At 44.5% G+C, this 13,839-nt stretch overlaps 1 protein-coding gene across 4 annotated transcripts in view; it reads left to right on the top strand.

The window, feature by feature from the left end:
• Positions 1 to 7,735, top strand: part of DIP2C (disco interacting protein 2 homolog C) — a 322,911-nt gene extending 315,176 nt beyond the window's left edge. For all 4 annotated transcript variants that reach the window (XM_065050486.1, XM_065050483.1, XM_065050485.1 and 1 more), the window contains one exon: positions 4,600 to 7,735. In XM_065050486.1, coding sequence (XP_064906558.1) covers positions 4,600 to 4,852 — 253 coding nt within the window. In that variant the 3' untranslated portion in view covers positions 4,853 to 7,735. The remainder of the gene's footprint in view (positions 1 to 4,599) is intronic.
• The last annotated feature ends 6,104 nt before the right edge of the window (positions 7,736 to 13,839 follow it).

The raw sequence follows: 13,839 nt of genomic DNA, 5'->3' as shown, positions 1-13,839 counted from the left end.
CAGGAAGTGACCCATCAGGATGGTTACAGGATTTATAACCCAGCTGTAAATACATCCTTAGGATGAAACTTTTCATGAACAGATTTGATCAAGAACGACTGTTTTCTTCTCAGAACATTTGATGTGTAGTTTTAAGTTCAAGTGAAGGATTCAACTTTTAATTTGAGATACCCGAGCAGCTCTCAGGTAAGTCAGTAGCTGTTTCTTGGAGTTTGAGATTTGCATTCTAACCAGGAAAAGCAAGCTGCCGTCAGTTCAAGCTTCAGGAGCGTTGCTATTAGAAGGAGTAAGCAAGCGAACATTTCAAATAAATGAACACACTAATAAACTTTATTAGTGAACACACTGTTACTTTGGAATTGGTTATTAATAAGTCAAGCGGTGATCAAATCAAGGTCACAATGGAAATTGAAGCAGTAAATCAAGGAGTTAATAATGATGTTGTCATAATCAGTGTATCACATCATCAAATGCGTACAGCAGGTAATCATTTCTTTAGGCTGACATAAGAACAAATTGCTTTTCATTATTCTTGCATCAGAGGCTGAGTCAGGTAGTTTGTTTGTTTTGATATAACCTCAGCTCAGCTCTTCTCCTTTCAACCAAAACGAACTTGTCGCAACACCCAGAGCAATTTAGTGAGTGTAAGATCTGAGTCTCCATTTTTCTTTTCAGTCCTGTCTGCAGGAGAGTGACCTGGAGCAATAAGCTTTATAGTGAAGCACAGCAACCAGACTGGTTTCTTTAGTCGAAACACCTTGCTTTTTTCTTAACTATCTGTTAAAATTAAGGCAGTTAATTGTGTGGCTGACTGTAACCGAGGTTTGTGTCTGATTGCCTCCTCCCTAGAGCACCATCCCTGCTGGTGTGGTCTTGTGCCAGCGAGCCATTGCACAGGGTGACACATTCTGTGTCCTCATACACACCAGTGTGAACACTTTCAGGATGCTGTGAAATTCTCCTTGAAAATGTGTCAGATTGATGGCAGGAATGGATGGAAAGTTTTCAGATCAAGCCATTTGGGGACAGCTGTATTATAAGATGGCCACAAATTCATACATCAGTGTGTTCAGCAGTACCTGTTTGTCGAAGATCTGCGTGTCCTCAAAGTGGGAGGTCATGGGCAGCAAATGTAGCCATATCACACTGCAGAAATCATGGGGTTTAGTGGCCCAAAATGCTTAAATTATGTTCCTTTTTTCAAGACAACTGAGAACACTTTGAGAATCCTTTTCCTTCCATTATCTGAGTAGGATAGTGGCAACTGGGAAGGGTTAAGCTGAGAGGACCGAAGAAAAAGACCACTGAATTTTTGTGAGAAGGTAGAAGTACATGGAAGTAATTCTCAGTGCCTTCACCCTTCCCAGTAGTGGGGTGATAATGCACAAGGCACTTGAGTGAGATTTCAGAAAGCACGCTGTACTGCTGCTACCCTTTGTCCAAAGGCCAAAATTTAAAGTCTTCAGGGTTGTTTTTTTTTCCTCAAAGAAGAGAGATTGCTGGTGATTTCGATGTTTGTCTGAAGTCAGCCCTGCAGACAATGGACACACAGTGGTTCAGCACCTGGTTTGCTCACAGTTCCCAACCTCTTCCCAACTGGTGCTCTGCTCTCTCAAGCCACCTTCATGGAGTTTTCATTCGTAGTCCTAGTCCTGACCATCCTTGTTTTTTCTCACTTAACTTCCCTTGTCTTTGTGAAACACTCCTTGACAAAACAATAGCCAGTTAAATCTTTCTTTTTATAATATATGTACTTTGTATATGCCTTTCTTTGGATGGGGGCACAAGCCTCTGTTCTTGTCGAGGCAGCTGTTATTTCCACTACAGTGACCCATTAAGGATTTAACTGCATCGATACCTGTTGCAAACAAAAGTTCATTTTGTCACGCGTTCATTTTGTCACATTTAACACTGCTGAGGGAAGTGGTGACTTGCCGACTGACGTGATCCTGCTGTGCAACTTCTGTCATTGAGGATCAGATCTAAAAGGTCATTTTAAATTATTCTTGTCTCTTAAGAAATTTTAGCAGAAAATCAGCAGCCTCTGAATCTGGACCTCCTGTGTCTTAATACGTAACAAGCAAAAGAGCAGCACAGTCTGGTTTTATTGTGATGTATTACTACACCAGGCAATTTTGAAAGTGTTATTAATACTGCGCAACATCTTAAGAAATAATGTATGTGTATGTGTTTTAATTAAAGCACATAGTTGGCTCATTTAAACTTCAAACCCTTGAAGGAGGAACAGCGCGTAGCTTCCTGGAGTTTGCTAAGAAGTGGTTTTCTCTCTCTGCATAATGACAAATGGGTACACGAGACATTTGGAGAAGAAAGGGCCTCTTTCTCTGAGGTGTTTCAACAACCTCCTGGCTTTTCCTGAAGCATTTGTTGGGTTGGAAGCAGCAGGAGGGGCCATTCCCAGCTCAGGGCATTGGCCGTGTTGCATCTGTTGGGTGTGACTCCCTATTTCTTATGAAAGTGCATCCTTCCTGGGTCCCTATTTTTATTGTTTCTTTATTTTTATTCATCAGGGCTAGAAAGTTAGTTTATTCATAGGCTGGGCAATATGTCTTCACCTCAACTAGTGAGAACATAAAGTCGTAAAGTGCGATATTTCCTTTGGCTTACAGTGGGTTAGAATCATGACATATGAAATGAGTTTTAAGTTAAGCTGAAACCCTCTTAGGAGTGTCACTGGCTCAAATCACTTCATCCGAGCTTCACAAAGGTTTTGGATATTCATCTTCTGAACTCAAACTAACTTCTCCTAAGCTATGTGTTAGGGACGTGCTCCTTAACCTTGCCATTAATTGCTTTCTCAAGTAACAAGCTAACAGGAGGTTTAAGACATGGTTTCAAGTGCTAACTTATATTTTAATAAGACCTCCTCAGGCTTTTTTGTTAGGATACATATCATACTAATTTAGATGTTTGTACAGCAATCTGTAAAACTTCTAGGACCTCTCTGGAGATGGTCACCTGTGCAGAGTGATACATCACTTTGTTAATATTCAGCATCAATCAAAACTTAATAGAAGGTCTGTGAAAACAGAATTACAAATTAAAATTCATTTCATAGCAGTACTAAGTCAAAAGCAGCCTGCACAGCCTTGCTTTGGCTACCCATTAGTTTTCCAGATCAATAAGCACATAAGAATTCAATCAAATAGTACTTTGGCAGGATCCAAAAATGAAATTTTCTTAAATAGTAAGTGCATTTTTTCCTAAAATCCATTCTGTTAAGCATCAATATAGTGCACATTTTCCCAGCTAACTTTTGGGCAAAGATAGGGATTTTCCGAATTGTCTTAGTAGACTGAAACAGTGCACTTCTATCTCAATCAAGCGTTGACCTTAGGGTAAGTAGCTCTTTTTGAAGCTGGCTTATATATATAATATATTCTAACTTTCACATGCTTATGCGAAAGACAGTTCTGGGAAATTATCTCTTGATTCTATAAGGTAAAGGAGGGCAAAGGACAGGGCTTGATGTATGAGTTACATGTGTAGAATATTATTATTTATGCTGTGGAATAGTTAGAAGAAGAATGAGATTGCTCTTTGTGCAGCCTCAGTCCTGCTGATCTCCTGTGAGAATTCAGAGGCTTTGGAGATGTTTGAGAGGTGGGGAGGAGGACGGAGGGAAGCAGACACCAGGCCTTTGTACCCTCCCAGCCTCCGAATTTGGAAGGATAAATGCTTTATCCTTAGCCAGAAAAGATGCCCAGTAGCAAAAACCAAAATTTACCTGCTTCAGCCAAGGGCTTAACCACAATTCTGGGGTCTTACAAAGTTTTCTTACTAAAGAGATGATAGTGATGATAATGGTGTCCCCTTGACCATCTCACCTGTTAATAGAGAATGTAAAAACTCCTGTCCCCTTCAACCCAACAGAAATCAAACACAGCTGAAATAAAACAGATGGAGACACTGCTTATTTCTGAGTAAAGCAATTGGTCCAGAAGAATCGCAGCTCTCTTGCGCTGAGCTCTGACGTGCCTGGCCAGCAGCCAGCCCCGGCCAGACGGCTCGTAGCCATGTGAGTGAGGCCGGCGGGGATCTGTGCAGCTGCAGTGCGCCGTGCCGGCGTTCCCAGCGCTCCGCACCGCTTTGCTGGGCAGCATCTAGCCCAAAAGTCTTTTAGCTCAGACTAGGCTGCTGCCGCTTCTTTTGGTGCCTCCTCTTTTAACCTCCTTTGCTCTTCTGGGCGGCTCTTCAGAAAACCCGGAGAAGACACCTCTACTCACACATCGCTCACACCGTCACAGACACCACAGTGCTGTGACAGTTCTCTGGCTGCAGAGGGAACCGCACGGTGCCTTCCAAACGTCTTGCGTGACAGGCAAGGGTTAGACTTGAGTTTCTGTAAAGTTTAGCCCAGTACTCAGTATTGCAACAATATTGAAGTGAGAGCTGGTGGGGCTGTTCTTCTGCCCCTGCCTGCAGACGTGTTCTCTCTCGCTACTTCTGCTTTGTGGTGAGCGTGCAGAGGGAGCCCTAGGAGTTGAAAGAAAAGGTAACCAAGGTGGAATTAAAAGGGTAAGAGACTAAATGGGTAAAAAAACCTCCCCACTAATAGTATTTTTTCTTCCATTGCAGCGCGGTGTTTACCTGGACAAATTTATTGGTCGTTGTAGTTGAGCTGGACGGATCGGAGCAAGAAGCTTTGGACCTGGTTCCTTTGGTCACCAATGTGGTCCTGGAGGAACATTATCTGATTGTAGGGGTGGTGGTGGTTGTGGACATTGGTGTAATTCCTATCAACTCCCGTGGAGAGAAACAACGTATGCACCTACGAGATGGATTTTTGGCAGACCAGCTAGATCCCATCTATGTGGCCTACAACATGTAGTCTTGTACCTTAAAGCTTCCATGGACTTTATTATAGATGTATAAAATTTTTTGGTGTCCACTAAAAAAGTGTGCAGATAAGATGCTGACACTCATCAGAATGGAACTGTTTCTATTATGACTTTTCAAAGCAGTCACGATTGGCAGGAAATAAAATGTGAAATGTTTCTTTTACCACTAAATTTTAGAAAAGAAGGACTATGGGGTAAGGCCCTTCAGTGTGTTGGAAAAGCCCATTTTAAACTGTTTTTTTTTGCTTATTGGACAATAATGCTTTTTGAGTAAATGTGGCTTTGTATTTTACATTAAGTAAGCTGAAGTAGATTTTTTTTTCAATTCTGCCCTCCAAATGGATTCTTTTAAAACAATTTGCATAGTAATACAAATCATTATTTTCTTCATTTGTTTTAATATGTCATAAGAAGCTGATGAATACAGATCCATCACTAACTTAAGCCATTTTAGGTCCCACATCTTAGGAGACTATGTAGTGGTACGAGGAGAATACCCAAAGTAGCACCTTTCAATTAGAAATCTTGCAGCTTTCTGTCGGAGGTGCTGGAAGCCCAAAGGCCAAAGAGCCTTTGCTGTTAGCATAAGAATGGAAGAAATTTATAAATAAGGTGTATTTCGGCAATGATCTTGCAAATATCTTTGTACTAAACTAAAAAGATAGAATAAGTTAACTACTTCTTCTGTAATTATGTACAAAACCTTTAATTTATTTTGATCTCTTTAGAACTATAAAAGAGAAAAAACATTCAAGAATATTAAACTCTTGAAATGTTTGCTAATATAAAAACAAAGTGTTGTATTATCTTGAGTGGATAGTATCACATCAAATATATATATATGAAATATAAATTCACTAATGACAAAAGATTTTAAAGTTTAAAATGCAGTACTTGTCACTTGCATGGTGTCTCCCACTGTAGATAATCAGATGTTACTCACAAATTTTTGGAAGAAAAAAGCAATCCTGGATTGCTAAGTATCCCTGTCGAAAAGAATCCTCTAGATACCAGCAAGTGGAATTATTGCTGCCTTTAAGGCAGTGAATGAATTTAAGACTAAAAATGCACTACAATAATTTTCTTTTCTTTGCCATGGAGGCAACAATAAATATTCGTGCTGGCATGTGCATACACTTGTTAGGCTTAGAAAAGGCAGGTTGAGGAATAGCACTGTTGTCTAGCTGCAGAACTTTGTTGCACAATTTTTTTCATTGTTTTAGTTGATGGGTTTTTTTGCTAAAAGTTTCGGGGTTATTTGCACAGAGTTATCGATTTGCCTCTCGGCTAGGACACGTAGCTCGGTGGCCAATGCATCCAGTTTACATTTACGGGAAACGATTGTTTCGATGGTCTTTAATTTATTCCTTAACAGAGAGGAGCGTACAGTCACTACAACCCATTTAGCACGAATCGTGCATCTGCTAACTAGTCCCTAAACGAATAAAACATCGAGGAACCGATCTGCCTGTTGAAAGAACGGAGGAGTCCCGCGGTCTCCGACCTGAGGCCGTCCCGGGAGACGAGTAGGAAAACATGCATCACAGCTGCCTTCATTTTACTACCTTTGGATAAAAGAGAGGTTCGATCCCCTGTTCTGTTGTCTTCCCTGCACCCCCTGCCCCTTTTTTTAAACCCTGGCCCTTCCTTCCCGTGGTTGTAACTGAACTGACCTGTTTGTGATCAGGAGTGGGGTTGACCAGCTGCAGTCCAAGAATGCTTTTCTTATTGTCCCAAACGACGTTCATGTGCTGGCTGTCATTACCAGGTATGCATGACGAAGATTGGTGCAGGGCACATGTACTCATGTTTATATCACGTTTAAGGGAGTCTCGATGCTGGGTGTGTAAAATCTTTTTAAAAGGTAGGGAGGTTTTAGTCTGCATGTACAGTACAGAGCATCTTGCCATGTCAGACGCGTTTTCTTTCGGACCATCCTTTCCGCCTTCACCGTCCTGTGAATAGCCCTATCCATGCTCTGCAGACCAATCCTATATTTTGTCCAGTTCATTTTCTGCTCCCTAAAGAGAATAAAATCTGTTCTTAATGGCAAGTTGTTGTAAGGTTTCAGACAAGATGTCGATTGATTACAACCATAATTGCAGTGTGTGAACTAACTTGTGAAGTCCGGCTATCGCTGATCTCAGTACTGCAAAACGAATCTCGCTGTCGTTCAAAGCATCGCTTTAACCTTCACGAAGTCAACTTTGCATTTGTAGAGAATAAAAGAGCTGCAATGCAGTTGTGAAATGCAGTTAGTAACAGCTCTCTTCTGCAACCTGTCATCCGTGGTGGTTAAATCCTGAGTTAAGAGAAATGAGAAACTGAGTTTTTGGTTTTGTTGTGCAAGCAAAAGGAAGGAAACATTTAAGCACCATCAGACTGAGCAATAAAGAAGGATTGTTCTGTATTAGAAATTGTACTGTAGATAAACCATTCATGAGAATGTATAAAATGTTTGTCTTGTGACCTTGTGCTTTTGGAGTCAGACAAAACCATGTAATCAACTTGATGCACATGCACAAAAGAAGAGGGTACACAATGAACATTTAAACACAAAACTAATCAAACAGGAGCAGATTCCTCATGGTGCTTGTTTATTATATATATTTAATCCTGCTTGACACTTTACCCAAGGGAGGACTGTCCCTTTTATCAGTTGAATGTTAGCAGCGTTATTTCATAGAGTGTGGTGACTGGTTAGAGAAATTCATGTAACTCAGCCAATCACAGTTTCAAACAAAAATTTTTATGTGCAAAGGACAGCGACTTTCTTGTATGTTAAACCACCAGTACGCTTTGTACATCTGTGATAACGCCTGTTTTATATTCAAATGAACAAATAAAAGCTTTTATTTTTGTTGCTCTGAAAATATCAGTTTCTTAATTAGTCATCGAAAATGGAGTATCTGAGAGCTGCGGACGCTCAGCGGAGGAACATGGAGAGCTATACTGTAATTTTATTTTGTTTACCTCTCTTGTTGCATAATTTATTAGTACAAATCATTATACTTTTGACAATGTTTAAATACTGGTGTGGGCATTTACTGCTGAAAGACTTTCATATGGCAACAAATGTTTTTTGTGAAATGTTTTTTTAATTCTTTTTAATATATTCAAATATACTGTTCACATTTTTGCTGAAAGTGTAAAGATTATTGTAAGCTTGGTAACATTTTGTGAGAAGCAATAACAAGCATTAGTACTGTAAAACTCCTCAAATTTGTCACTTATCACTTCTGTTGCAAGGTCTTGCTGCCGACACGTTGCGAATCAGTCGCTTCAGGTATCGATCCAGGTGTCACATCCCTGCTGGCGCTTCCTGCCGGGGGAACGTATGGGTACCTGCTTGGTCACACGTGAGGGGTAGACCCTACAGAGCAATTCAGAAACCTTGGACAACCAGATAAAACCCCCAGGAAACGGGATCTGCCGATTTCCATTGGCCTACTCCAAAACGCCGTGATTTCAGAGCTGGCTGCCGCACGCTGAGCAGCAGCATCCCCAGAGAAGAGGTTTGGCCGTAGATCTGATTTTCCAAATGTGGTTTTAAGGGTGAAATTCTGAGTCCTCGTTTCTTTGGTAGCCCATCTGAGAAGTTCAGGGTATAAAATCCTGTCTCCAATGGCTTGAATTTCAGGTTGCTCATCACAAGAGGTGGGTGCAGCTTTGGAGGACCCACAGTTTTCCAGAGCAGAGTGCAACCCAGAAGGTGTGGGAGGGAGAGGGCGAGTGAGGGGTGCCAAAAGGAACGGGAAGGCAGAATGGCAACAGTTTCTGATTCTGCTTTACAAATCATTTTCTTTAAAAAAAATTAAACTTTTGTCATTTTATGCTGATGGTGATGAGGACTTTTAAAAGGTCAAAATATTTCAAGTACACATTTTAAAAATTGTTTTGGCAAATGGTGGCTATAATGATGAAAAGCTGGTGGGGACTCCACAACCAAAAAATGTAGGGTTAGAAGAATAATTTCATGCACGATAAGAACAGTATCATTTATTCATCATCAGGTGGATACTAATAAGGTAAGAACTGGAAAAAGGCTCGATAAAAGACCTAGCAGCTTTTTTTGTCTGTGTTTTTCAACACAAGATATTTGCTCTATGCACCATTATTATCTAAGGCGGGGCAGGGGGAACATGAGTGGAGATCAAGAACAAATTCTCACCAGTCACCTTGTGAACGAACCCCCGGGAGAGCCGGGTCTGGGGGAACTTGTGGCTTTTTCCAGCGCAGGTTTTTGCAGCCACCGAGCAGTTGCAGACCCGTCTCTGCAGCCTCGGGGATACAGACCCCGGTGCTGGGCTCTGGGGGGCGTGCGGGTGGATTTGGGGGGCTGGGCTGGGCGCTGGCCTGGGCCAGGGCTGGATGGGCAGCTGGGGACAGGTAAAGCCCAGAAAGATCATCCTAGTGGGGATGGACACCACTGGCCCAGGGTAAGAGTCAGTCCTGATTATTTGTTTGTTTTAATAGAAAAACTTTCTGTTTAAAACTGTCTGAGATTTCAAGAGGAAGGAAAAGGTAACCAGGTTCTACATTCTGAAAGTAGAAATGAATCGTTTCCTTTGGGGATAAAATATAAAAGTTCAACCTGTGTTACTTTTTGGTATCCGGAGTGCTTCGTTTGGCAGCCCACCTTTCCCAAAACTCTCACCATGACTTAGATAAACAGGTTTATCCTTTCCAGGGTTTTTATGTTTGCTCTTGAGGGGTGTTGCCTTGAAGCTGGTCCAAAAATCCTCTCAGGGTTTGCCCAATTTTTGCTGTGCCTCGTGAGATCAACATCTGTGAACTGGCAGCTTTCCCTCTCTTATCCATCAAACCAGCATCGGCCCGTTTCTGCACATTTTCAGCGTGTGTCCTGCTGCTGGAAACTGCACTGCATTTGAGATCAACCCCGGGTTCCCGAAGCAGGTCGTGCTGCATCATGCCAGTCAGAGTCAGCACCAGGGGTGCGCTTAACGCTCCTGTCTGCTCTGCACGGACGGGATTTCTTCAAAACCAAGGCACTGCTTTATCTGTGTGACCCATGGGGTGGGGGGGAACAGTCTTTCCCCAGGGATCCTACAACACATCTAATAAAAATATTAAAAAATGATTGCAAAATAGACATCTATGGCCAGTTAATGGGCTGATCCTAACGGCACAAAGTTGATCTTGTTTTAATTTCATGCTTTGGCAGATGGATGCTGATAGGTGGCACACAAGGCAGTGTCCTGCACAGGGGCCTGAAGGAGGGGACAACGCCGGTGGAGCACGTGGGCAAGGGTTGGACATGCCGGGGAGAGACAATGAGAGGGGAACGGTGCTGAGCTGCTGCTGAAGAGGACACCACGGGGGAAGCTGTAAGCGAGGGACAGGTTGAGGAAAAACATTTGTTGTAGAATGGAGCTAAGGCCGGAAAGGAGAAGGCTGTGCATGTGGAGTTGCAGGTCAAGAAATTGAGACTGTCATCTAACCCGGTGGTATCAGACACCTAACTCAAGGTGCCTGCATCTTAATTTTTTCCATCTAAACATGAGGAGAAACTTCTTTACTTGGAGGTGTAGAGCCTGGAACAGGCTGCCCAGAGAGGTTGTGGAGTCTCCTTCTCTGGAGACATTCAAACCCACCTGGACACCTTCCTGTGTGATCTGCTCTGGTGAACCTGCTTTAGCAGGTGGGTTGGACTGGATGATCTCCAGAGGTCCCTTCAACCCCAACCAGTCTGTGTTATCCCAACCAAAAAGGTTCAGGAAACTAAGAATGGAAAAAAGAGGTCTGTATCAGGGAAAAGGCAGGACCAAAGCAGGGAAGCGTGAAGACTAGAGTAAGAATAGCAGCTGCATACAAGAAGAAAATAATGTTTCATGAAGCAAGGTCAAGAGCAGAGTGTGGCATGGCCAGTATTCACAAGACGAGAATTTGAGCCAACAACTGCCCAAAGGAAACTAGTGGCTGAGGAGATACAAAGGCATTAAACTTCCCATTGCAGACACACTTGCTCATTAACATTTCTAGGATGCCGCTTGCAGACATTTGGCTTGGGATACTTTCCTGAAACCCACAGGAGGTTTATTTTTTTTTAATGCCCCTTCCATCCCCAGCACACACAGCTCAGGCCGGGGCAGAACACCCTCTGGGGTGGGTTTGCGGGGTCTCACAGCCGTGTTGGGCCCTGGGGAGCGATGACAGAGCCGCTCAGCCACAGCACGCCCTGCCAGCCCAGCGCCTAGGGCCAGCAAAAACTGAATGGGGAACGGTCACGTTCTTCCCTTCCCTCTTCCAGCTCTTTCCCTAGTAAAGAGAAAAGCAAATGAAGTGTGGTCTCAGCCATCATTATTTTTTTGTTCAAAGGATGGAAGTATTTTTCGTCTGGGGGGCAAAGCCTTTTAATGGAAGAAGCGGCTTTTAACCACTTTTAACCATAATAAAATGACTATTAGAGATCACCCAATTTTGAAAATTTTCTAACAAAACCCACATTTTCTTGAAATCTAAATTCTAATGCTTCCATTTCTGGTGGCTCACAGAACAGGGTCGTAGCCTCCCTGCAGAAACTGTGCGGCTGCATCTTTGCCGTGCAGACGCCTGTGCCCCCATTGCACGTCACTTACAACTAACAGCACCGTTTCGTTCTCCAGCGCATCTGCAGGAGACAAACAAAGTCAGGGTGCAGTGTCAGTCCTGGACAAGCCAAAGTGTCACAGAAAGCAACCAGAAATGCGGGTTACAATTGCTCCTGCTGGCAGTTTGACTTAATTTTCAGTAAACTGTATTTGTTCTATTTATCCAGTTTTGATTTGGAAATGCTGAATCGGAAAATTCTGAACAAACTGTTACAAGAAAAGTCTGTAAATAGGTTATATCTCTGCAGCTCATTCTGTACAGAGAATGTACCCCTCCTGCCTGCGAGACTTCTGCTAAAAGGAGAGGTCTGGTCAGGGGTGCCATGCCTGGGGAGAAGCTCCTGCCAGGCCATGGAGCCCCCGGGGGTGGCAGGTCTGTCTGTGTGGCTGTGAGGGCACCACAGTTAAGCCTTCCCCAGGGTCTGCCACTGAAAGGCAGTGAGTTTTGAGGGAAGCAGGGGTGGCACTGATGATTTTTGAGGTGTGGGTATGTGTAATTCCCCGGTCAATCCCGGGACTGCCGAGCCAGCCGCCCCACTGTGCTGTTGGGCAGGGATGCGCTGCAGGCGCAGGCTGGGCCTTGCCAGGCGGCTTGGGAGGGAAAAAGGCTGCCAGGCCGGGCTGTGCCAGGCTGGGCTTTGCCAGGCTGGGCTGTGCCAGGCCTGGCTTATTTCAGGGAGGCCGATAGCTCTGAAGCTTGAATTCCTGGCTGCTCCTTCCCTGCACGGGCCTTTCCTGCAGCAGTTGATGCTTGTTGTTGTCAACAGCTTTGGAAAGGAGGCTCCTGCACTGGGCCAGGCTTCAGGTGTCTCAGAGTGTTGGTGTGGCAGGGACCGGCTGTGCGAGCTGCCTCCCGCTCCCCTTTCAGCCTCTGAAACCCCAACGTCGCCCTGATCAACCGGAGTGAAACACAAACTGCAAAGCTTGGGGTCTTTTTTTGTGCCCATACAAATACTGCACAGGGACACAGTGGCCACGCTGCTGGGGAGGGGTGGGTGGTCCTGGGCGCCAGCTCCAGCGGCTTGGCTGGCACGGAGCAGTTTGCTCATTGCCACAACGGCCACTGACATCAGGGAGTTAAAATGCTGCTGGCTCCAGTGTCCGCTAGAAAAAAACAACAGCAATTGCATTACCAAGTTGCATGTCTTTCATTTCTTCAGGGGAAGAAAGAAAAGGCTTTCTGGCACTCGTGATCTTTGCAGACTTGTGAAAAGACAGAGACAGGCTCTGTCACTTGGTCAAGTGTTGTGCCAGCCAAAGAAATTCTCTCTCTATCTCTGTGTCTCTGGTGCATAAGCCACGCATGGCAGAGCTCCTAGCCGTGCTTTTCCTCCGGGAAGGATCCAGTGTCACTCCTCGGCTGAGCTGCAGCTCCCGCCCGCCCTGCCGCAGCGCTGGGGCTCGGACGCGCCTGCTGTCCCTCCCGGAGCACGTCAGGCCCACACAGCCCTCCCACGTGAAAACAGCTTCTGTTCCTCCTAAGGAGGACAGTTAACTGGGGTGTCCTGAGCAGCTGAGCGTGTGTGGGTGCCCACACCAGGCAAAACCCTCTTCCCTGGTGACAGGGGCTTCAGAGCTGCTGTGCGAGGCACCAGTTCCCGTTCTGCTTTTAACGAAGCCGTTTTCGCCTGCTCCACAGGACAGCCGCTCAGTGCGAGGCCAAGGCAGTGGATGGCGGCTCAGAACCTCGCGGGGCAGCGCGGGGTCCCGGGCGCCCGCAGCTGCAGGAGACGCTTTTCCCTTTAGGGAAGTGGTTTCAAATAGCGCTCTGCTTCATTAATAAACATTGTTTTCTGCTGCAGCAGTCCTGTTCCAAACACTAGTAAGCATTTTGTATAACCAGCTTCACTGTGTCTTCTCTATGCAGAACTCGAGTTTATTTTTAGGTACCTCTCTGGGGCAAATCCTATTTCCATTGAAGCTTTACGCCAGCTTAGTTTTCATTTCTAGGGACTTAACAGAAACTGGCCATTGGCTTCGTAAACAAACACATCGCTCTGCCTTTTAGCAAGGCCCGTTCTCGCTCTCTCAGCCTTTCTGCTGTATTATCTTCAATTATTAGTCCCCTTTGACGTAAAAATTATCTGCAAAGCAGATGCTGTATTTAACGCCAGCCCCTCCATGGCCGTTTGCCTTCCGCACCCCAGCACCGGCTCCAGGGCGCTGGGACTGCGGAGGCCCTGGGGCAGACGTGCCCATGGGGAGTGCGAGGGCAGTTCAGGGTTGGTTTTCTCTGCCATCTCTTTCTGATTTTACAATTTTGAATCTTCAGCAACCCAACGTTTCGTTTTTAAAGAGCATTACTCAGAGTCTAATGTGCTTTTGAGCTTTTTTGATGTCTGGAAGTAGGTTTTATTAAGACAAAA

This window comes from Columba livia, chromosome 2 (assembly GCF_036013475.1).
Source record: "Columba livia isolate bColLiv1 breed racing homer chromosome 2, bColLiv1.pat.W.v2, whole genome shotgun sequence".
NCBI lineage: Eukaryota > Metazoa > Chordata > Aves > Columbiformes > Columbidae > Columba > Columba livia.
This window is presented reverse-complemented; position numbering and strand designations above follow the sequence as displayed.